At 31.2% G+C, this 25,892-nt stretch overlaps 2 protein-coding genes across 5 annotated transcripts; one reads left to right on the top strand and one right to left on the bottom strand.

Moving 5' to 3' along the window:
- The first annotated feature begins 656 nt into the window (after positions 1 to 656).
- sas (stranded at second) lies at positions 657 to 20,483 on the top strand. 4 transcript variants are annotated; one of them, XM_018459130.1, is made up of 13 exons: positions 657 to 997; positions 2,832 to 3,386; positions 5,532 to 5,822; positions 6,297 to 6,489; positions 6,590 to 6,804; positions 8,287 to 8,651; positions 9,269 to 9,536; positions 12,329 to 13,660; positions 15,673 to 15,874; positions 16,457 to 16,955; positions 17,255 to 17,615; positions 18,660 to 18,853; positions 20,276 to 20,483. In XM_018459130.1, the coding sequence occupies exons 1-13, from the start codon at positions 898 to 900 to the stop codon at positions 20,366 to 20,368; spliced, it is 4,668 nt and encodes a 1,555-aa protein (XP_018314632.1). In that variant the 5' UTR covers positions 657 to 897; the 3' UTR covers positions 20,369 to 20,483. The 4 variants fall into 4 exon arrangements, with proteins under 4 accessions (XP_018314632.1, XP_018314634.1, XP_018314635.1 ...); XM_018459132.1 differs by having other exon boundaries at positions 5,532 to 5,816; XM_018459133.1 differs by having other exon boundaries at positions 18,660 to 18,878; positions 20,276 to 20,353.
- Positions 20,484 to 22,645: 2,162 nt separating this feature from the next.
- LOC108729786 (Glutathione peroxidase homolog with thioredoxin peroxidase activity) lies at positions 22,646 to 25,583 on the bottom strand. Its single transcript, XM_018459081.1, has 4 exons — positions 25,458 to 25,583; positions 25,165 to 25,378; positions 24,653 to 25,006; positions 22,646 to 23,328 (listed from the first exon to the last, which is right to left on the bottom strand). The coding sequence occupies exons 3-4, from the start codon at positions 24,657 to 24,659 to the stop codon at positions 22,733 to 22,735; spliced, it is 603 nt and encodes a 200-aa protein (XP_018314583.1). The 5' UTR covers positions 24,660 to 25,006; positions 25,165 to 25,378; positions 25,458 to 25,583; the 3' UTR covers positions 22,646 to 22,732.
- Between the last annotated feature and the right edge of the window lie 309 nt (positions 25,584 to 25,892).

A 25,892-nucleotide genomic window follows, 5' to 3' on the forward strand; every position in this document is an offset into this window, starting at 1 on the left:
ATCTATATTTTAATAATATTTCGAATAAATTAAGCTTATATAAAATATGTACAAAATATTTATATATATTTCAAAAAGACAAATAGAATATTATTTACGAATATTTGTCATAAATATTTTGTGTCTGAGTAGTAGTCACGATTTCGGATTTTTAAACAAAACACAGTATTTTTAAAAATTATTTCAAAATATATACTTAGCGTATTAAGAAGGCTGAGGCGCCATACAAATATATACGACCTGTAGCAAGGTTAACGTGGCCATAGCCATACTCGGGCTCATGGTAGAAGACATACACACACACACAAAGAAGAGGTAGGCCAATGCGAAACTCGTCAGAGAAGGCGAATCCCGTTCACCGTTGTACAGCACTACAGCTCCGGCCTCGGCATGGATCGCCAACGAAACGAGAGAGAGCGGCAGTCAATCGGTCACCGTACACGCGTGCTTTCAGCGGTGTCTCCGGCAGTGTTTCGAGAATTACAAACTCTGCAAATTCCTTCCCTCTTTTCTCTCTCTCTCTCTCTTTCTCTCTCTCTCATCTCTTCTCTCTCTCTCTCTCTCTCTCTCAGTCCCTCTCCCCCTGCCCCGTTCATATACATACGTATGTACATATGAAGTAGATTGTTCTCTCTTTCTCTCTTTCTCTCCTTGCTATTCAGGACTCTGAAACTCGTTTCAGTCAGTCACGGATTGTCCGTTGTTCCCTCGTTGTTGGTTCACGCGTTGTTGATCGCGAGCAGCAACTCACTGAGAATAAAAACGTGGATTTATATTTTTTTTTCTTGATCCGTATTTTTTTCTTGATCGTTTGATCTTTTTGTTGAAGAATTAGTGAGTGCGCATAAAACGAACGAGTGTTTATGGGTATATATCTGTATAGAAGAATGCGGTAGGATGCGTATCCAGAAAAGATGTTTCTTGCTGGGTCTCTGCCTCTTAGGCAGAGTCACCTTTTCCTTAACAGCCGTTAATACTGAAATTACCACGTTGCCCGGTAAGCTTCTCTCAAGGAATAAACTCATTCTGATTGAAGAAAGTATCTTGAATTGTATATTAATAAAACAGCGATAGAAAAAAATTATAATATAAGAAAGTATTTTTTAAAATCACTATATTTCATAAACAAAAAGTTGCTCAAAAGTAGGCACGTTAATTATAATATTGAAATTGTTAATATATAGCAATACCAGTAAAAAACGTGTCATATCTTCGTATAAAAGTCTTAAAAAATAAGACCTTGTCCTCTTATGATTATTATATCTACATAACTCATAAGAAAACTTATAAAATAATTCTCTCTTTTAAAAATTATTTAAATTCCTGAATCTAAAATCTTCTAATAGTTCCTATGTCTAAAAAATTATATTTCTTTAAAAAGATATTCTTTTATGTTTTTTGTATCCCTCAAATATATATACCTGAGTTACATGTAAATAAAAATATAAATACTGATGAATGAAAAAAAGAGAAGTTCATAAATTTCCTTGGACTTTACTTCTTAATTTTAAATAAGACATTCATCGGGATATGCATTTTGTTTCATTTGAGTAACAAGGCGCATTCACTAAAGCAGTGAATGAAACGCGTAAATTTGCATGAAGCAACCGGAGACCTTAATGACTGCGTAGAAAAGGCGCCCGGTTTTCTCAGATTCTCTTGCAATATTCGCGTCATATCGGACTAATTAAAGAAAATCAGTTCTGGTATTGTGTTTTTTTGTATAATTCGCAATAGTATATTTCATTTATTATATATATTTAGAGATATTTATTTGTATTTATATCCAGTTACTCAGTAACAATTGTACACCGTCTTATTCTGCGAAAATTTAATTAAGAATAATTTCACTTATTTGAATTTATTAAATGTCTAAAAATATAAATATGGACCAATATTTACGTTTACTTGATAAATTTTGAATGCATCCATTATTGGAAAATTTGTGTCGTATATAATATATTTCACATATTCCAAACGGTCCACTAAAATTTTTATGTTCATTTAACATAAGATGAATATATATATATTTTTTTCATTTTATTTTCATTTTTGCACTAAAAATTCATCTTTACATAAAAATGAAAATAAGAATTACAATCTCCAATGGCCTTGATTTTGACAAATGTTATCCAGGTCATGATCCTGAACAACATTCAAAAGTTTTAACCGTTAATCTAATACTAATGCCAGTGGTACTGATACTTTTAAGCCTTATAACTCGAAACGAAATTATAATTATAATAACGAAATTACTTAATAAAAAAATATTTTATTATAGTGTTTTGAAAAATGACTCACTCAACAGCCGAAGAAGTTCCATTATCAGAATCAAAAGTCTAACTATCCAAATCCTCTTACAGCGTTAGTACACGCAATCTCTCCCCTTTCAAATGATCTATGGCTTATCTCATTTGGCATTTTACAATTCTTATCATCTCCTCGTTAATCAAACATTTATATTTTATAGTATGTCAGGCATATTTAAATCTTGTTATCGTGATCATATTTTACAATCTCTTGCATTTTATAAAAAGAATTTGCTAGAAAATATGAATTTTTACAAAAACTGTGTATGAAAATAACCGCTTGAATCTGAGAAAGCTGGTATAGTGTACAAAAATATAGCGTGTCCTATAGCTATTATTATACAATTCTTTACAGAAATACATTGTTTTTCGATTTCCATAGACGTTATCTATTATTAAGGGGGGGGAGGAGGGGGAATCGGATGTTCATTAAAAATTTATTAATTTCAAAGAAGTAAAATATTTCTAATAATTTTAAGAGATATTTAAATTTCTTAAAAATTATATTATTTTTATTAATAGATAACAATGGCGAAGATATTCTAGGAGTGCAGTCCGTTCGTACAGAATGGCGGAATGATACAACAGAATTAAAAAATGTATATCCAACAAAAGAAGCTGACATCAAGATTACAACTGAAGCTAAGAAAAAGTCTGTAATGGACTTTAAAGTCAAAGGCGATCAAAAATACCAAAAATCCGTCATCAATGATGATCCGCAGGAGGTTGTAGACTCCCACACTTTAGTAATGTCACCGATTTTACCCACGATTTTACCTGAGACAAAAATCGATCAATCTTCAGCGATAATAAAACCTATAAACACTATGAACATAACGACTCCATTTCTTCTTCACGGAGTACCAATAGTCGCTGTAACGAAGACGATATTATCAACTAGTCAAGCAATCCAGAATACGACAAGTAAGACAGTGGGGATTCCAATGACGGAAGAGACAATATCATCAAGAGGCAGAGACTTAAATGTCACTGTCTCGGAGCCAATGAACTCATTGCACGCTAATATCACGGATCTCAGTGACATCAGCATGGATGAGAATGACAAAGAAGTTGAAGGTAAATATTATAAAAATTGTTGAAACATAAATAACAGATATCAATTTTTTTGTTCTTGTTAATAGTTCACGCTGGTAAGACAGAAGAACTACTAGATTATTATATAAGTATAAAACGTATTTTGAAATTAATTATGTTGATGTAAAGAACACATTTCGTAAATTAAACAATTTACAAAAAGAACTATTGTTACAACAATACATGCTCTATGTGAGCTACTTTTGAAATAAACTCACTTTATTTTAGTTCATATATCAATACATAAAGTTAAAAATAAGATTTACTTCATGTTGGATGAATTCACGGTCGTAAAAGATAATTTTAAACTTTTATTTCCTAAGTTTAAGATTTATCATTTAATCTTCAACTATACATGAATGGGTTATTTGGACCGGGTGAAAATTTTAGTCGGCCGCAATTTTTGTACGGTTAATATTGCAGAGTTAAAATGAGGGGATAAAAAAACTTGGAATCTTTCTGTGTCGATTGCCGTGTTGCAATTGTTTCGTTGTTGTCTTGATGTTAATTGTGATACAATAAAAGTTTGGCTTGGGTAACTTGGACCCGTCAAATGTAAATTCGAGAGATTTTTGCCGAAAGCGAAAATTCGTTTTTAATAAGTGTCTGCTTATTAGTGCTGTATTCAAGTAAGGTGTGAATGTCCCTATTTCTACTCATTTAAGACAAATTGTACCAAAAACAGAAATTTAAATAATTTTTTTATGTAACAATTAACGAAAAAGTGTGATTACTTACTACACGAACCGTATTATATATTAAATATGAAAAAATATCATTTAAAGGCTTTTGTTATGAATAATCGTGAATTAAACGTAATGCATAAAATGTACGTATTTCTATTCAACAGAAATCGCGGTGTCCACATATCTACTCATCATGTGTCCCTATTTCTGCTCATAAAACTTTAACACATTCGATTTCGATTTATCCATCAATATTGGGTTCGATTATGAGTTTATTGAGCTATTGATATCGTAAACGTTGCAGTTCACTTCATTAGGGTGAGAGGCAACCTGATACTGACCTACTCCATCAAGGGATTTTTGTATTATACGCTTGTTATATACGCTGATTAGAGGTAAGGTGGAAAAAGAGAGTAGAAAGAGGGAAAGAGCTCAATTTAGAGTGATCGAGAGAATAGTCTTCCATATTCTACTTATACTATAGCCATCTCTGTTTAGATTATTGGGATGTTTTTGTATTTCTATAGTCTCTCTGTATTTTGAGAGAGAGCGAAATAGGTGGTCAGATTTCTAGGAAGTAATAACCTTTTTTGTTTTTATTTATTCTTTGTAATCTTAATGGAACACCTTATATAGTACGGCCAATTGAACAGTTCTTTAGTTGCTTCCCTTACGGAAAAAAACTACTCGCGTCACTACTAATGCAATAGTGCAGTAGTAAATTCGACCACTATTCTACTATTACACTACTAGACTGCGTTCGTTTATGCAGGGATGTATACCATCTGCGCAGCTATATTAGAAGTAATACTGGTTCAACAGTGATTATTGCATATCAGTAGTGATACTACTAATGTCAGTAGTGTTACTACTGTAAACTGCTATGCACTAGTAGTTTTTTTCCGTAAGGGTTTTGTATCATATTTGATTTTTAATCCAATTCTTCGATTTCTTAGGTGTGGATTTTGACACTACGCTAAATTTTGGGTGTGGATGCTTCATGATACCACTATAACGCTGGCCCTGATAGTCACTACTAAATCATACTTTCAAAGAAACTACAGAGAGGCTGTGAAAATATAAAAACATCCCAATAATCTAAACAGAGAAAATGGCTACAGCATAAGTAGAATGTGGAAGACCAGTCACTCCGATCAAGATTGACTTCTTGCTTCTCCTATTCTCTTTCCTCCCCTACTCTCCTTCTTCCCCCCTACCTCTAAACAGCATTATAAAGGGATATATAAAGGAGGAATAGGCTACTCCTTGCTCTGATGAAATAAATTGTCGTTCACGAAATGTTGGCATTCCATGAATGGATATAGACACGGAAATAACCCGCGAAATACATAGCTTCTATGTTGTAAAATCTTGGAAATTATTTCCAAAATCCTCAAGAATCTTTATCGAGAGTTTAAACAATCTGATCAATTGTCTATAGGCGGAGAGTATATCGCATCACATAACGAAACTACCACAAACATTTCTTCGACGTTGTTTCCGAAAGCATCAGTATGTATCCATGAAAATCGCACTTACTCAGTAGGTGAAAACATTGTCCGCGACTGCGAAGAGAAGTGCATATGCTCTGAGAGTGGAATTACGAATTGTCAGCCGTTGTGTATTTATCCTTACGTTAAAGTGGGCAGAGAACTTAAGGATCATTTGTGTCAAGAAAAATTGGTCGCTGAAGAACCGTGTTGCGCCCTTATTTTCTGTCCTGCAGGTTCAGGTATGTTTACTTGACTTTATTTTTCTTATTGCTCCAGAAATGCCATTAATTTATTTATAGACACTTATTAACACCCAACCATTTTGCAATTATTTGTATTAATCTTCTAATAAGTCGTACTAATCTTCTTTCGATCGAAAATTTCGGTCGAAAATTTCATCATACTAGAGAAGACATCATTTTTCAAACTTTTTTGTTCATAACTTTTGTTCATAACTTTGTAACGGACAGCGACCACCATTTGAAACCTGGTGGAGGTCACTCAGGGTCACGACCTTGACAATATATGTCAAGGTCAAGGTCATCGAAGATGGCTTGCCTTTTCTATATATTTGACATCAATTCGATGACATTTCTCGCTGAATAATATTTACTTTTTAAAACTAAAAAATATTTTCTTTGTACAAATACTTTTTGCACTCACTGTACATATATATATATATATATATACATATACATATGAATTTGACGCAGATATTGAATCAAATGAAACGTGCGTATTCAACAACAAGACAGTAACTATAGGACAACGTGTCGAAGACGGCTGCTCCAGAGTGTGCATCTGCGAAGCTGGCGGCCACTTGAAATGTAAACCTAGGCCCAAGTGTCCTCCGAACGAGACCGTAACCAATCAGCATGATCGCTGTGTCGTATTAATCGATCCTGGGTATGATATTTAACAAACGAAATTAACTGTCGCGCAAATTTAATTGCAAAATGAAATAATTTACAAGTATAAGGTAATAGCTAATTATCTTGATCTTTAGAGATAAATGTTGCACAGTTACACTTTGCGACGTTACCTTGAGCGAACACGAAGTTAAATCAGAGAATTCCACTGATTTGAATGTACATTTGATGGATGTGAAGGTTTTAAACTCGACGGCTATCAAATTAAAATTATCGACGAAGAATCCTCAAGATGTCACTATAGAGATCTCACAAAACAATCATGTATGGAGACAACAAAATCTTGATAAAGGTAGGTAAATCTTTATTGATAAATATAAAGATATCATTATTAACTATAATATAGTATCTGTATAGTATCGCCGTATATAAATGAGAAAAGTAACAAATGCGAGTGACTTTGGACTACGAATTTATTTGAGAATTTCATGCTTTGCAATTGTTTTTATCATTATTCTATCATATATTCTATTTGAAATCCTTTTTTTGTTCTACATAAATTAGAATTAATGCTAGATTTCATAGATTAATTCAGTATCAATATACCACAGCTTACAAATATTCTTTTCACGCCAAAATCTATTACGTAGTTCTTCATTTCCACATCTAAATCTCACGATAATTTTTTGGAAATCTTTATGTCCTTGTGTTTTCTTAGATATTCTGATATTCCTATCAAAGTATATAATTCTTTTCTTGTTAATAACTTTTTAACGAATAACGAGCAATGACTAAAACCTGTTGGAGGTTACTCAGGGTCATGATCCTAACAACAAGATCAAGGTCATGAGAGGCTCCCTTATTCGGTATTTATCATTCTTTCAGTATACATATTATTCAACAATAAGAGGTAGAAGTGATGACCACAACGGTCAAAGCTAGATCTTTAATACTTAAATAATCATGGCCATTACTTCTATTTCTTATTGTCGAATTTTCAAATGTACGGTCCAATAATAGCGTTTTTCATTGGCAAAACTAGTATTCAGTGCACATCAAAGCTGTTGCACACTATTCAAATTTAAATGTAAAAATGAGATATCTCAATTGATAAAATGCCCAATGAATATTTTATCAAATAGCACAGTAAAAAGTATTTATCGAATATTTCACGGTTTAATTCGTTTCTATATTTTTATTAAACATATATCTTTATGTCGATTTATGTACAACAGCTTTAATGTGCAATGAGTGCGCACTAGTTCTGTCAATGAAAAACGCTATAAGATTCTTATTGTTTATAAATTAAAATCCCATCCTCCCCCCCACATTAAAAGATTCTCTTCATTATTCTCAGCCACTAAGATTTTGATTTTCTTCATAACTTCAATTATTCCTTGCTTATTGTATATTGTTATTACTTTCCATATATCTTTTTCTATAATTACCCTTCTTACTTGTACTCTTTCTTTATTTTTTTTACCTTGCTCTCGTTCTCTTTCTTAATGTTCTTCCTTACTCCTGTGATGATTCCTCCCATTGCTTTTCCTTTATTGTTCTCTCTCTTGGCGTGTTGATATTCTCAGTTAAAGTTTTTTTGTATATGCTCCTTTAATCGGTTCTAGCGTTTTCCTTCTATTCAAATTTCTATCATCTATTCAAACCAATCCGATTATGTTAAATTCATTGATATAATTACAGAATTATGTATTTTCGTTGTCTAATAATATTCCAAAAACCAATTTTAATTTTTCCTATTTTTCGAATTTGATTTCTTTTCTTCTTATCTTTTCTTGTGTGAAAAATAAAGCTATATATTTATATATATTTATAGATGGTATTATTTCGAATTTGGAACCCGCGCATACGTATTCTGTTCGCGTGGCAGAAGGAAGTCATACAAGTATCCCTAGGCCAGCCATACAAGTACTCCTGCCAGCCGAAGTAGTGACGACAAACATGTCGGAGAAAATAACAGACAAGAACACTTGCAATTACAGAGGAAAATCATATAAAGTTGGTGCTGAATGGTATGATGAGTGTATCTCTTTCTGCACTTGCACAGAGGATGGCAAATCTGAATGCGCTACGATAGAATGTCCTACAGATTTTGGATTGGATCTGTTGGATCCCAACTGTTTAGATTGGGAGACGGTTCCAGCGAATTTTGTTCCAGAAGCACCACAATGCTGCCCTCAGGTATAGTTCTTTGACATTCTTTCCTAAATTATAACTTGATAATTGATATATAATTAATTATTCTTTCATAATAAGAAATATATAAATCGTTCTTTGCATGATTCCCGTTATCAAACATCGCGACATTCTGGATCAATTAGATAACGCTAAATATTTTATCACTCTTAACCGCGCCTCTAGTTATCAAATAACGATGGCCGAAAAAGATAAAAATAACAAAACTTTCTCAATACCGTATGGTTACTATAAATTTAATCCAATGCTATTCGAATTAAAAAATATACCTGCGACATTTCAATATAATACGCCTGATGAATTCGAATTAGCAGGTTTGCAAGGGATCAAATGTCTCATATACATCGATATTTAAATTTATTTGTTTATGTATGAAATAATGTTGATGAAAAAATGAAAATATTTAAAAAAATCAAATGTTCGTGAAATTTTCATTAAATTTTGTTTTTAAGATAGAAGTTTGTTCAAATAATGTTTTTCGTTGATATTATATAATATCAATTTTGTGTGATTATATTCTTAACGAAAATTCTAAAAGAAAGTTTAATCTTTCTTAACAAATCTCTATATTCTCTAATACTAATAATATTAACAAATTCTAGGAAGTACACTGTAGGAACAATGGCTCTTGTACTTATGAAGGAGTCACATATGAAAATTGGACCGTGTTACCTTCGAACGTCACTGGCTGCGAAAGACGTTGTTATTGCGAGATGGGCAATGTATCCTGTCAAGCTGCTTGCAAATTTGTACCAGCCCTACCACCTGCATATTTACCATGTCCTTCCCATCAAGCAACGTTGACGCATGTACCTACTAATCCATGTTGCACTCAGTGGACCTGCAGCCATCCTTCGGCACAACTGCCAGGTAAACAACAATATAAATGGAAATGAAATATTTATTTCCCAATCTATCCTAATCACAACCGATTGATACTCAGTCCTTTAAAATGCACGCAGTATTTGGAATGATAAATATTGTGCGATGTTTTTAAGGGGGGATACCAGGGTCGAAAAATAGAGTTGAACTTTAGCGATTGTGTTGTTAATAAATTATTTAAAACATTTAATCTAATACGAATTTAAAATTTACATGTTATACTGTATATTTTAAAAAACAAATTAAAAAATATTAATATATCACGAAGATATAAAACATTCAGAAAAGCCAATCCGTTCTTCACGGCTGACATAAAATCTGTATTTGTAGGCATCCGAAACAAACGGTTTTATTGTCATAATATTATAAATGATGTTGTTATCGTTTGATCATAACTTTCTCAAAAATAATAATTTGCAACAAAATGCCAAGTTGAAAGTTACGATTTTAGTGATTAACTTTTAACTTTATATAGCCACCGTTTTACTAAAAATTATTGATATGAACAAGAACGTCTCTATATGTGTTTCATACGTAGGTATTTGTCTCATATTGCGATGACTATGCGAGATAGCGATAAAGACAAATACAACTTAGAGATCCTTTAATAAGTCTGGCCATCACATACGTTTTATCAAATCTCAATTTGAAACATTGTGATTGGTTTGCACTTTTTCTCTAATGACGTGTAACGATGCACCCCCACAATATGCGTTCTTAACGTTACCGGCTCAAATCTTTAGTTAACGACGTTAACATACAGAGCTCTAAACTCAGCTGAGTAAGCGCAAAGACCGCCGAACCGAGTATCGCCGAGAGCGCCGAGAACCAGTTTTTCGCGACTCGCATGCTGGGAAAAAATACCGAGGGAAACCGGAAAATTACGATGCGACCCAACAACGCGAAATAAAAACGACAATCGCGATCAAAAAATCCTATTCTGTTTCCGATCACGATTCCAAGCGAGCCAGCACTCCAAAACCCGCTGAGCAAGCGCGACCAGCATCCGATCCAGATCCTAAACGAACAGTGAGTAGCGAGAAAAGGGAGTAGAGCAGTGCTGAGATTTAGTTGCACATTTCAGCCGATTTTCAGCTTGGTTAGGCCTGCTCCTTATTTCACCAACCCGCGTGGGTTGGTGTTAAGTAAACGCAATTAAACTACTAGGCATTAGACGCCTCGGTAGTCTAATGGCTGAGGACGCTCGTACGGAATACAAAAGATTCGGGTTCGACTCCCGGCCGAAATAATATTTTTCGCAATAAATTTATTTACAATTTTTCAGCACAATATCATCTTCCTAATATGATGCCTGATCGTGCATCAAAATTATTTAAGAATTGTTTGTCAATTTAATTTAATTTGTGATATTATTCCAGCAGTTTAATTGCGTTTATAAGAACCGGAAAACCAATTCGGCGCGCAGTTTGAAGGACTACAAATATGTTATGTATGCAAGTACATATATACATAGTATATATATATATATATAATTCACATTGAATTATTTGAAGCATTAAAGATCTAGCTTCGCGCGATCGGTACAGACTGTTGAATTTCTATTATTAATTGTTTCTCACATTATACGGTCTAAAAATAAGATACTTATTGTTAATAAATATTATTTTACAATAAATTGTGTATAATTAATGAAAAATAAACGTTACAATTGAAGGGATGGGCGGAATAAAGGCTTAATTACAAAATCTTGATTTTGATAAAAATTTAAATAACTTGGTATTTTTTATTTTATCACAAATGGGAACAGTATTAAATGTATATTTATATAATATCTTTGAGAAGTTATATGTTATAATATTTCTTTATTATGATCAATATTTAAAAAGTCATTTGCAATTTAAAAAATGCACTTATTGTTAGTCCCTTTTTCCGAATATTGATTATAATATTGTAAGAATCGACAGAAAGAAAAGACTATGAACTGCAGAAATGTTTTTTATTTTCACATTCTTCTAGAAGAAATACAAAATGAATATGAAATACATTTTACTCGTACAAAATAAATTGAAATAATGTTCAATCATCATCTGATGAGTTTTTGTAAGATTTTTTAATATAAATATGTTGTAATGAAAACGCATTATCGTACCATTTTCGTTCACTCTCTGATAAAAATCTTATTAATAATTTTAAATCATTTATGCCCTTTTTCCATAGATTATATCATTTTCACCACCACAGGACAATCGAAACACGTTCATATTTAACTAATGTAAACAACATTAATTCTTTGTTTATTTGCGCTAATCTCCGGAAAAAGGGCCTAAATAGAATTATGCCTTTATTCCGCCAATTCCCTCAATTAAAAACCATAAAAACTTTATCTGCTGATTAGGCGAGTACATAGGCCTGGATCCTCATACGAACAAGAGCTCTTTGATACCGAACGCTGATTGGTGAAAAAGGAGTAATGGGGATAAATTTTACCTCCACATTCGGCTTTTCAGGGAATCAGCGCTTGGTATCAAAGAACTGTTGTCCATATAATGTCTGGGTTAATTGCGAAATTGCTACTTTAAATAGCACCTTTTCTTTTATTGCGTTGCAATATAATGGCTTTAGGTTATCTTTTTTGAAATTTACATTTTCGGACTACTTCTTTTTTCTTCTTGTACATACTTCACATTTTCGCATTGACAATGCATAACTGAATGAAGACAAAGTTGTACATGAATTCCGCTGTAAATATGCATGGATTCTAGACAACCCGTGACTGATCACTGACAATTTCTGTGACAATGGAACTTTACTTATTGCAGGATTGAACGTGACGACCGCGTATCCCGGCCCCTTAGCTACAAACACGTTTGATCAGCAAACAATTGACAATATCAAAAGATCGAATAACAAGTCGGAAATGCTCAAGCCCAGCCAGGAACCGGAGCACAGTACTTCTTTCTTCTCGGAAAATTCAAAAACCGATAAAACCCAAACAGACACTACTACTCACAAACTTCCTCACTATCCTATGGATCCAGGACATCCTATAATATCTTATAACGGACCTTATAGTCCTGACTACCTATCCACTCATCTCAATGTAGAAGACATTTTTCATTTACCCGTTTATTCCGTAAAGCCGATGTTGAGGGAAAAATCAAAATCAAAACTTGATTCGAAAAAACCTGTAGAACTAAGACCTCACAAGGAAATAATTGATCAGTATTTTCCTGGTCCATTAGTACTTGATAAATTTCCTGATAAAGCCACGTCGACGCTTCCATATCCTAATGAAAATCAATCAAGCTCATTGAACCTAAACAAATTAGCTCCTTCACCAAAAGATCATCCAATTGATCAAGCTCAGTTTATCCCGTTACATTCTCATCCCAGTACATCAGAACCAGGATTCTTATTCACCCCTAGTAATAGAGAAAACATCTCTCAAGTTAATTTTAATAATCAGTATGGTAACACAGCAATTGGTCTTCCTTATTATGATTCAATCCCTGTTAAATCCGATTTAATCGATCCGAATGTGATTGTTCCTATAATTTCAAAAAAGAAGACCACACCGAGTAATCCCTTTATTGATGCAGAAAAGTCAAAACCGTTTTCGATATTGTCTGATCGGCCAAAACAAAATAAAAAAAATCCTGATTATGAGACTTTACCAGAAAAACTACATCACCTGACAAATTCGCAGCACCCTGATCTAATTCAGTTCAATCATACCCCTCCTCAAGATTACCCTGGTATATATGACCTTCACCAACAAATCTCTGGTCAGAAACAACTGTCTAATGATCAAGCGCAATCCGTTTATTTCGGAACGACACCTACCACATCGAAAAAGACAACGAAATATCATAGCTTTTCGCATAAAGATGAAAATGGGCAGATCACTTATCACATTCACACGCCCAATATTCCAAATACTCCTCAGCAAATTGAGGAACTATTAGCACACATCAATCAGCACGATCCCAATCCTGGACCCTTCCAAGATTATTCCAGAAAACCTGCTGTACTTTATAATGTTCCAAACGGCCCGCTGCCAACTGTACCACTTCATATAGATGCTCAAATATCACATTCAGGACTTACGCACTTGAACCACCCGCTCGCAGCACAAACGTCCAGTCAATCAGGTTCGTTCCTGATCATCACAAAAAATAATATACAAAATTTTTATTAGCATTCGGAAATGAGCTGATATTCCTTGCTGAAAAGTAAAATAATGTTTTTGTTATCGACATTTATTGATTACGTAACTTTTCATAATTTATGAAATTACAATATTATATGCCTTTGTAACTAGATTACAAAATTTAAATTTATATGAAAATCCACTTATATAGTTAATTGAGAAATTAAATTTTATTATTTGATTGCATTCCCATGCATTCCATCATGCAATTTGCAAAATGCATTCTTCTTTTAATTGGTTATAATAAGAATATTATTTACATATACGTATATATTACATATACAAATAGTATTCCATTGTCAGAAAAAGTTATTTTAAGTTTCGATAAGGAATATCGTCACACGTGCTGTAGATATATTTCTCAAGAAATTTTATACATTTACAAAAGAAACTTATATATTAATGCTCTTGAAAAACATACATTTGCAGCACATATTTGCGATTAAAGACAATTGCTGTGGTCGTGAAAAAATCTTGAAATTATAAAAACGTATGGAGATGAGAAAATGAATGATAAGATTAATTAAGTAAAACAAGAAATAATGAGCCTGGCACGATGTAAGTGCAATTTAATTACCATATTCATTCATTCCGATGGCGCAACATTCTAAAATCGGGACAGGGTCTACCTCCCGTACGTATGGGAGATACCCCATGGTAAATTAATCTACCATACGTATGCTTGTGGTACCAGAATATGGACAGTCTCCTCTGTGAAGTAGTATTTCTGCGCCATCTGGGCGAATAAATAACTTTTTGGAATTAGAAATCAGAATTGCTACTGAACTGTATGACTACAAAATGTAACGAAAATAAAACTTCTCCATTAGTGTCTTTTTCACAATTAATTCCACCATGGATTTAATAGTGTATGATTATCTTTCCAAACATCACTTGGTTGATATTCTTACCGCTTGCCGTTTCTCACGAAATTATTACAACTTTTGTTTAGTTTCCAAATGTTTCTTGATTCAAGGCCGGGAAAGAAAAAAAAATTCGATTTAATAGTATGTAAAGAAGGAATAATTGCAGCAACAATTTGTACATCCATTGATGGATGGCACAACTTGTATATTCAATCTAGTGACATCCATTTTACCGCTTGACTAAGTTTGTACGATTCTATGAATTTTCTAAGTTTTTATGTTCACTGAAGATGTTCTGATTGATACCAAAACGTTTGGATAATAATTGTAGACATAATACGATTAATTATGAATTAAATTGCACTTACATCATACCAGGCTCGTTACCTCTTGTTTCACTCTCTTAATTAATTTTTCTAATTTTCTGAGTTACATTTAGACTGATTTTTTAATAATAAAAATAAATCGTATCGTGGACTTTGTGAAGAAATACGATGAAATTAGATTCAAGCTAGGAATATTAGAGTAAATAATTCATTTTTGAAAATAATTAGAATAGTATAAAAAGGAGATATTTTATAAAAGGCAATAGAGCAAAATTTATATTAAAACGTAAACAAAAGAAACAATTAAAAGCACAAAGAAATACAATAATATTAATTTTCAGTTTTGTTGTTTTACACAGATGTATTTTAAATCGATTTTAAATGTGCTAACACAATTTTTTGTTAAAAAAGTTCATCTAATTGAATATAAGTCATAAACTTATATATATATCTAATTTTTCTAATTCTTGTTGAAATATTATACCTCGATATTCGTATGCATCGCCTAACTCTTAAAAAGAATTGAATTTATATAGTTGCAGTCTGAAATTAGAACAGAAATAATAGAAAATATGGCACAAAGTTTTGAGAGTTATAATCAACCATTGTTAATTAACAAAATATTCGAGAAAAGATTTAATCCATATTGGCGCGCAAATAATAATTTGCCATATGTTCTCGCATATTTCTGAATTTTAACAGAGATAGAAATTGACTTCTACTACTGCTACAGATATAATAAATCTTCCGATATATTATAGGTATGGACCATAACATTGTACCTCCAGGTTTTTCTCTACCTGGAAGTATAACTGGATTTCCAGTCGCATCTCCTTCCAATGAAGTTACAATGCAAATACTGGAAGCATTAGATGAACATACAATTCGATTAGTGTTTACTGTACCTCAGGTCTTAGTGGGACTACATGGAAGAGTCGAGCTACAATATACTAGTGATAAAACGTACGTATTGAAACACTGCATCAAATTATGTAAAAAGATCTTTTCAAATTTCATGGGAATATGCGGAAAATATTTAAACTTTAAATTAAAGTTAAGAAGTTCAGGAAGAGCAAAGAAGTTCAGAAAGAATAATAATTTTAAATACTAATTAAATACTAATCTATTCCACTATACACGCACGCAGACATTTTGCTGAGTGCCGGAAATAATATACATACTATTCCTTTTATTTTTTTCTTTAATTAAATATCTATTCTAAAATGAGACACAATTGAGGAACTATTTCATCTTATTCCATCAAATATGTTTATCGTACATTCCAAATATATTTATGGTACTTTTGTAATATCAGTTTGATGTTATCTTGTTATAGAGAATTTTACTTTAAGTTCTGGATTTAGATTTCTCTTTTACATTTTTCTATACAAACTAATTTCTCGTAAATAAAGACGTAAATATGGAGAACAATCGTAAAAGATGAAACTTCTCAAACTCTATTTTATTTGTGACATTGAATACGAGATATTCATTTTCTATATCTCTGAATATCTTATAAGAATAATAGAATTTCTCGTCTTATAGAAATTTCGATCCATCCACGTGGAAAGCACAAGTGTTTGCGCCTCCTAATAACTTAATCGCAACACCCCAGCTTGAGTTTGAATTAGGTGATCTAAAACCGATGACTGAATACAAAGTAAAAATTACGGTGAAACTGAAGGACTTAGCCAATAGTCCAACCAGCAAAATTTACAGTGTGCGAACGTTAGAAAAACATGTCGAGGTAACGACTCTGCCACCGCAAATACCAATTGACGCTGAACTTAGAATAGCAGAAACGAATTCAACCTGGGTTAACGTTATGTGGAAGAAATTCACGGAATACGAATTGCAATTCATAGACGGTGTTCAACTAAGATATAAAGAATATGATAGTAAAGTTTATGCAGCAACACCATTGATCCATCGTGCAGTAACGAATTACGTAATTGAAAACCTGAAACCATCAACCACATATGAAGTCGGTATTTATTTTATACCGTTCCCAGGACAATTAACGGAGTTAATGAGCGAAAAAACGGTAAAGTATTTTAATAATTATTGAAATTATTTGATATTGGCGATTTCATTATTACTGAAAATATTTTGTGAGGTGCTAGGTTCCAAAAATAATTAAACCTCTATAGTTTTTTTAATTTAAAAAATCTTTTTGCATAACAATCATCTGTACTATCTGAATATGCTATTATATTATTATTTATTATATAATAATCATAAATATAAAAATTTGAAGATAAACAGTTAACGGTTACATAACATTTCTACGAAATAAAATGACAATCAAAAGAAATATTAATGTTAAATTATTATCTATTGTAGTTTCAGGTAACTACGTTTATGGAACCAGATCCCTATTCTTTCGATGTAAAAGTTGAAGTTAAAACTATCAAATCAACGGACGTAGAAGTATCCTGGAGTGGTGTGCCTTATCCAGAGGATAAATACGTGAATATTTATCGTGCGATTTACCAGAGCGACACTGGCAAAGAAGATACTAGTACCTTCAAAATTGCAAAAAGAGACTCTCACGCTAAAACTATGATCAATGACCTAAAACCTGGGACTAGATACCGATTATGGCTTGAAATTTATTTAACAAATGGCAGAATAAAAAAAAGTAATGTGCAGGATTTTGTCACTAAGCCAGGTGTTCTCTTACCGATTACCGTGGCTCAACAAGGTAACAATATTCATATAGACAGACATGGAATGACCCTTCTCCTATCATATTTTCATTTTCATTAACATTCTTATTTCTTAAAAAATGCTTATTATTATTATTATTAAATTACTTATTAATATTAAAAATTGCTTGTCAATTTAATGTGTGATATTACAACTTTAGTTCTGTTCCTAATTACGTTTCAAGATTAAAAAAAGTTTCGGTGTATGATTTGCAGAATTGAAAATGTATGTAAATTCTTACTGAAATATTTAAGCACTAAAATATACTTTGTCCAAAAATAGGATTTCTCTTAGAGTTTATTAATTGGTCTAATCTCAAATTGTAATATATATTCATCATATAATAAGATTATTTTCTAAAAATTTTAGAAGCGTCCTATCGGAACGTGGTCAGTCCGAATGTAATCAATTTCAATGTAGTCATTTGTAACGTGGTCAATCAGGACCTAGTTAATATCGACTTAATCAATTAGGACGTGATCAATTGCAACATAATCAACCGAGATATGATCAATAGACTATTCACTCAAAACATTTTAATATTTTTATGATTTCTTATAAAAATTCAAAGAGGAAGATTGCATGATATTAATTTATTGTATAATGCCACTTAGAAACCCTTCCTACTACTTCCCTTCAATTTTATATAAATAAAACATGTATATATCATGCAAATGTTATGACGTTGCAAAGGTTGTGCTGGAAAAGTCTTTACTTTGAAAAGTAACAATTATTGTCATCACGCGTTACTCACTAAAAGTAACAAAGTAACTTATACAACCCTGATAATTATATATCAATGTATATAATTATATACAATTATATATAAAATATGTCCATTTATATACAATTACATTATAAAATTATATAAAATTTTATATAATTTTATACAATTATGTATAAAACATTTTTTCCTTGGTTGTTACAAAATGCAATCTTTTTTTCCATCCTTGTTCCTTAATAAGAGCATAATTTTTAAAATAACTTTATCTTTTTATATCTTTATTATGAAGTTATGTATATAGAATCTTTTCTTTAGCCGGAAAATTTGCAACGCTTCCTCTACATGATGGAGATTACTATGGTCCACTAGTGGTGGTAGCCATCGTGGCCTCTTTAGCGATATTATCGACCTTGATTCTATCAATGATGTTGATGAAAAGACGAACAAGTAGTAAGGCTGACATATCACCTCGTAAAACAACGTCAGCATACGACAATCCTTCCTATAAGGTAGAATTACAACAAGAAACTATGGGTAATTCATTGTTATTGTTATTGTATTTGTGGAGTAAGATAAACGCATCACTGTGGCCGATAAATAGGCCATCTTAAGTACTATTTTAGCATTTACGTTTTAAAAGTGGCCATTGTTGCATTTATTTTACAATAGTTATTTTAGTGTTATAATTTTATATAATTATATATAATTTATATATAATACATTTTTTCCCAGGTTTTCTTATAATATCTTATAGATAATCTTATATTATTTTATTAGTTTATTAGTCTTGAAAAAATGGTATAGAGAATCAATATCTTTCATTTATTTTAATATTTTAATTCATATATTTAAGCATGTGATTCCAATATGCTAATACTGTATTTATATTTTAGATCATACAACTATATTCAATCAAATATTAAACGATGTACGGTTTATATTACACTCAACCATGTATGTATTAATTGAAGTTTTGTTTGATCGCGGTTGCATTTGAATGAGGTAAAATAAAATATATTGCAGCGAAAACGAAATCTTAATATATTATTTAAAATATATAAATAAAAGGACTCTGTATAAGGAGAAAATATTTAGTAAATCTTTACATTAAAACAAACATAGCTCCGATGATCTTAACTTTGACCTTGATATATGTTGTCAAGGTTATGACGCTGATTAACTTTTCCTTATGATATAATCGGCGATCTTTTACAATTTTTGAGATATTTAAAGTTAAAGTATAATTTTGGTATATATACTCAAATAGCAAAATGCTAGCAGTACGCCAGTAGTACGCTAGCAAACTTAATCATAACATTACAGCAGATATCAAGCTCCTGCTTCCTCATTAAACTTAGTTCCTAACAGCATGATCTGCAAACATAAAACGACGGTACAAATGCAATAAAAAAAGAGTTCGTTTTCTTAAAAGCTGTTATATCATACTATAATATAACAGTAAACCTATAAGAGACATATTGTAATCTATTCACTGAGTCTCATCAGTTCATATTGTATCCAATTTTGTGTCGAACTTATATATTAACTTCTCCAGTATAGTTCTCAACATATTTTACAACGAAAAGTAAGGTTCCACATGGATTTACAAATATCAATGTGAAACGAGACAAAGTTCAACCTAAACCTATTAGGCCTGTTCTTTTTGGCTGAACTTTTGCACCAGTTCATCTTCTTCTTCTTTCCTCCTGAAGAGAAAAGGAAGAAAGAAACTGGTTGAAAAGTTCAGCTAAAAAGAACAGGTCTATTATATGTCTAATTTATTGGTAATGATACGTCATTGGTAGTGGTATGTCAAAGTCAAAGTCATCGGAACTGTATTGTTAACGTAAAGGTTTACCAAATGTTCATATAATGTATATTTTTTACCGAGATTTATGAGTAGATTAACGTTAAATGTTGCTTCCTTTTAGACCTGTGAGGATGCAATCACGATACCCAATAGAAGAAATAAAATTACAGCAGATCACGAAATGGCTATCATCAGTGTCAAAGAAACTGCATGAAATTCTATATAATTTATTAAATCTATATTTATTTATATTAAAGTCATTAAGGAATGCATGTATTATATTCGTCCATACGTATAACCATTTCAAGAGTGAATAGGACAATGAGACAACCCAGATGAATTTTGTTTACATTTGTACAGTTTACATTTATATTGTTAGAAATTTATATAATAAATAACGTATCTTTAAAAACTACAATGTCATGTAAAGAACTAACAAGATTTAATAACTATTTTTAAGCGGAATAATCAATAATAAATGGTTGCGTTCAACAGAGAAAACTAATCAGTTAGCGCTTAGTGATTCTTTAATATAATTCATTCTTGCCTTTAATTCTTGACTGGATCTAAGTAAGTAGGAACCAATTATATTGAAGAATCACTAATCGCTAACTGATTAGTTTTCTCTACTGAACGTAGCCATGGATTCAATTTTTTATTATTAAACCAAAAGTGCATACTTAAAAAATTTAAGGGGATGCTGGAGTGATCAAATTGTAAGGACATTGGAGATCGATATAAATTTCGAATTTACTGAACGGAATTAAAAATCCTTTTACAGGATTAAAGTAGACGCAAAATTTGGTGGTGCTGCAGTGGATTATATTAAAATCGAGAAAAAGTTAAAAATTTACATTTTTTCAACTCTTACTGTCATAGATGTTTTCTTACAAAATACTTACAAATACAAAAACTTTATAACTCCTATGGACAAAACGACAGTTCAGCACCCAACGTTTTACATGCACAAACAATACTGAGTTTATGAAATTAAGATTAAAAGCTTAAAACGAAAGATTTATACCTGCAAATTACGTGTATATATGAATGCTGAACGACGACTCGGAATGATAAACAAAGAATAAATATGTCTAACGTAGATACTCGATCTTGAAAGAAATGACGTTGCAATATCCTTTATAAGGATAGATAAATGCGTTTGAGTGGCTACGTTCACACCATACGCTTAGTCCGCGACTTATACGATAGGTGTCACTGGCTACGTTTACACCGTGCATTTAGGCCGCGGCCTATACAATAGACGTCCTTGTTTATCCTGTATATTAAACAAAGACACCTATTGTATAGATCACGGACTAAGCGTACGGTGTAAACGTAGCCTTTGTTTAACCTACAGGATAAACAGGACATCTATTGTATAAGCCGCGACCTAATGCACGGTGTAAATGTAGTCATTGGGTGCATTTAGTACTACAACCGCTCACTGAGCGCTCAGTAAGCGCTTTGCATCTTATTGGCATATTCCGTTAGAACTAAAAATATAGACCAGCAGATACAAGAGCTCACTGAGCGCTCAGTGAGCGGTCGTGGTACTGAATGCACCCAATGAGACACAACGATATATAATAAATATAAGAAATGAATGAAAGATGTCACCATTATCGAATTTAGAATTAAAAAATCTGTATTATCGACCTCGATCAAATTCGGCCGTCGCTCCAGCATCCCCTTAATAAAAATAAATAATGAAAGATAATTACAATTTTAACGTAATAATGAATTTAATCTGAATGTTATACTGAATAAAAGTAAATTTACTGTTTATTTCCTTTTTCTTTTTAATATTTTTTTCTCCTAAATACCTTAATACATGTCTTACAAATTTATTTATCTTAGATCTAAACCTAGTAACTTGCACGACTTTCGTAACTTATATTACTGTATAATCTAATCGCATATACATGGTGGATACTTTTACTCTCGTAGGAATTCTTATTTTTCTTATTCTAAATATTACATTCGTGTTTTTAGTACTATGTTATACTGTGATCTAGCAGCGCCAAGTGTTTCTTTAATTTTTTGTATATAATTTTTGTATATAATAATAAGAATACAATAAAGAATATAAACAGATGTCATTCTTACTGATAATTAAAGTAGATATATATAGGTTCATAAGCAATGAATTAATTAAATATTTTTAAGTAATTTTACAGTTTATAAAGAATACAAAGTGTTTTTGAGTAATTCATTACATCGAAGTTTTTTAATTCCCATGCAGAAGAAAATTTAATATTTCTATGCATCTTATATAAACATGAATATCTATAAATTTTCGGTGAACAAGTAATCGCAAGATCATATAGTATATTTATAAAATAACTTTATTTTTGTTATTTATATTATCTTTGAATACAACGTATTTTTCCATACACCATTATGTGACAAAGTATTTAAAAAAAAAGATTATATAATAAAGGAAAAAGATAATCCTCCGTACCTTGTTAATATTACATAATTATATGCATATGTAATTTTATATTTGTATACTAAATAAAAAAAATTATTAAAAATATGTATAAAATACAGAAAGAAAGGAAGCAAGCGTTGTACAAACTTAAAGATACTTTTTCAAATTTTCTTCCATACTTAATGGTTCAGTAGTCGGAGAGAATCTTTCCACTGGTTTACCTTCTTTGTTTACAATAAATTTAGTAAAATTCCATTTAATTGCGTCGGTAATGAGTCCGCCTTTCTGCGTCTTTAGCCACTTCCACAGCGGATGAGCATTCTCTCCGTTTACATCAATTTTCTCAAACATGTCAAAAGTAACATTGTACTGTTTCACGAAGTTTAATATTTCCTCAGAAGTGCCCGGCTCCTGACCAGCAAACTGATTAGAAGGAAACGCAAGAATTCGCAAACCTTTTTCGCTATATTTATCATATAATTGCTGGAGTTGTTTATAATTGCTTTCTGTTAAGCCACAGTTACTGGCTACATTAACAATAATAAGAACATGACCACGATATTTCTCCAATGGGACATTTTTGCCCAAAATGTTGTTTGCATGGAAATCGTAAACCGAAGTAGCTGACTGCCAATTGGTGTCTTGATTAAATTTCGATGGTGTGGGACATTGTGTATCTTTATTCTCACAATCTTGAGCAATGATTGCTGAGATGGCAAAAAGCAGGAATATTGATGCAATTCCTATAAATAATACAATATATTAATATTTTAAAATATAGCTTTTCTTGCACTTTAATTTAAACAGTTTGTTTTGTTTATTCTTTTTCTCTTCCATTTCTCTCTTAAAAAAATATGTTAAATTGCATCAAATACTATAACACAATAAGTAATGACAGAATGATCATATTTTTGACAGAAAGAGGAAATTATAAAATAATTTTTTATACTGCTATGTTTTTTTATAAGAATATTAGTTTTGATGAAACAGATAATTTAATTAATCTTACATTTTGGTATTTGTTTTATGTTAAAAAGTTCATTTTACTGATCTTACATTTATGTATTTATTTTATGTGCACACAGAGTAAATATATAGCTAAGAAATACAAGTTTTAAGACAAATAATGTTTTCTTCAAAGTTAAACAAGTTCTTATTTTTCATAGTTTTTCATATCACCAATAAAATATATAATAGCAATAAAGATATTTAAGATTATTAATTACGTATTACTGTGTAATTATTATTTCTCTCTCATAAAAAAGAAAAAGGAGCATTCTCTTTTATGATTAATTAATTTTACCAAAAACATATAAAGATGTACCAAAAACATATAAAGACGTACCATTAAAGATATTTTTAACTACATAAAACATTTAAAATGCGTGATTTAATAGAAGTATGAACTTAAATTAATTAAAAAACATAATATAGGACAATTTGTAAGCTTGAGTAAAAAACTGAGTTTAAAAATATTTTACAGGTTTAACACCATTGTATTTTATCTACTAAATTTATAATCTTTTTATAGAAATATATTTTATCATATTAATTAGATTTTCATATTTCTGTTACTTTTATTATTTTCATGAAAATTAAATAAAGAATTTGTTTCACTTTGAATTTTTTTATTTAAAAAAATGCAAATTAAAAACGAAAGACAAAAATGAGAAGGAAACAAAATAATCCAATGTATCAATGTTCTATTTTTTATCCACAAATTTTGTATTTTTCAAGCTTTCACTTTATACAAACAATAGAGAAAATGCAATAAAACTTGTCATAATAAAACATATATGTTAAAAAAATTTGTTAGTATATACAAATGTTTTGAAAAGTATAATGAAACTCTTCAAATTGTTCTTCAAAAAAATTTTTTGAAGGACAATTTTTTTATACAATGTTCATATACAATGCGAAAAACAATAGTCAGCTATTACTTCTTTTCATACAAAAATTGGAAATATTTGCCTAAAATAGATTTGAATGATACATATGCAATCAAGCTACGAAGATCAATATTAATTTCTTAAAAGAGATTGATTTTCTTTAAAGATGTATACTTACGTAGCATTTTGTTGAAAATATCAATTCCGAAGTTGATGGCCGAAAATGTAATTACACTTTACTGTTGTAATAAAAAAGTATTATTGTATCAGAAAAATGACACGTATATTAAAATAGAACTCAGATACAACGTCACAATCGCATCACCGCGACGCAAGATGTAACTTCATTGGATTATCAAATCGCCAGCGTCGTTCGAAGACGAAAATATATATAGCTTACGGACTCTTTGTGTTAATACTTTTATTTCTTGGAACCTTGAAAACACACTGACCTCTATCCTTGAAATACGTATCAGAGCCAATCACAGGAAATCCCAGCTCATTAGTTTTCATATACAAGGCGTCCCAAAATCTAGTATTATAAAAAATATTAAAAGAGCAAAATAAAAACTCTCTTATTTATATAACCTGCTTAACATACCTACCATTAAAGCTACGGTAGCTATGTACACAAAAACTTAAGAAGTAAATAAATCAACATTTTGAATTTGGTACTGTTTACATTATTACCTTGGGCCTTAGGCTCTCTACTATAATTTGCTGATTCACTTATGTTTTTTTGTATGTTATAATCTTATATTTATCTCGATAAGTAAAATTTATGCAGTCAAAAAGAGTATGGTTAATAACATTGTATCGATATGTGGTCTGTAGTCTGTATTCTGTGTGAAGTTGGTTTTATGAGACACCCTATACTTCCAATGATCAATGTTCACTGCGCCATCTAGAAGTAAATATTCACTCGAATGAAGCAAAATGACGTCAGTCTTCCCAATTTAAATCTTAAACGTCGTTAAACATACAAGGATCAGAAGACGAAAACAGCCTTAGTTGCGGTTGCTTCTGGTTGCATAACGAAGATATGCCTCATTACACACATACTTGGAAACATAATCAGTAAGAATACTTCGTGTTGGCACCTTTTATCGGCAACTTTGATCTCAACGATGCCGGTCACGTGATCATCCACTATCTAAAGCCTGCGGCACACGATGCTTGTTTTCCTGCTGGATTCCTAGCTAGATTAGAATCTTGCCATCGTATTGGCTACTGCCCTATAAGCGCATAATATTATTTAATATTAAATAATATTTTAGGCATATTCTCAGAATATTAAATATAACATTTTAATAATATTTTACTAAAATTATATAATATTAAATAATATTCCTGAAATATTAATGGATGGTTATATGTCCACTCCTAATAATATTATATGATTATTAAAAGTAACATTT

The sequence above is a fragment of the Mycetomoellerius zeteki genome, unplaced genomic scaffold (genome assembly GCF_001594055.1).
Source record: "Mycetomoellerius zeteki isolate Tzet28-1 unplaced genomic scaffold, Tzet1.0 scaffold79, whole genome shotgun sequence".
NCBI classification, from domain to species: Eukaryota; Metazoa; Arthropoda; class Insecta; order Hymenoptera; family Formicidae; genus Mycetomoellerius; species Mycetomoellerius zeteki.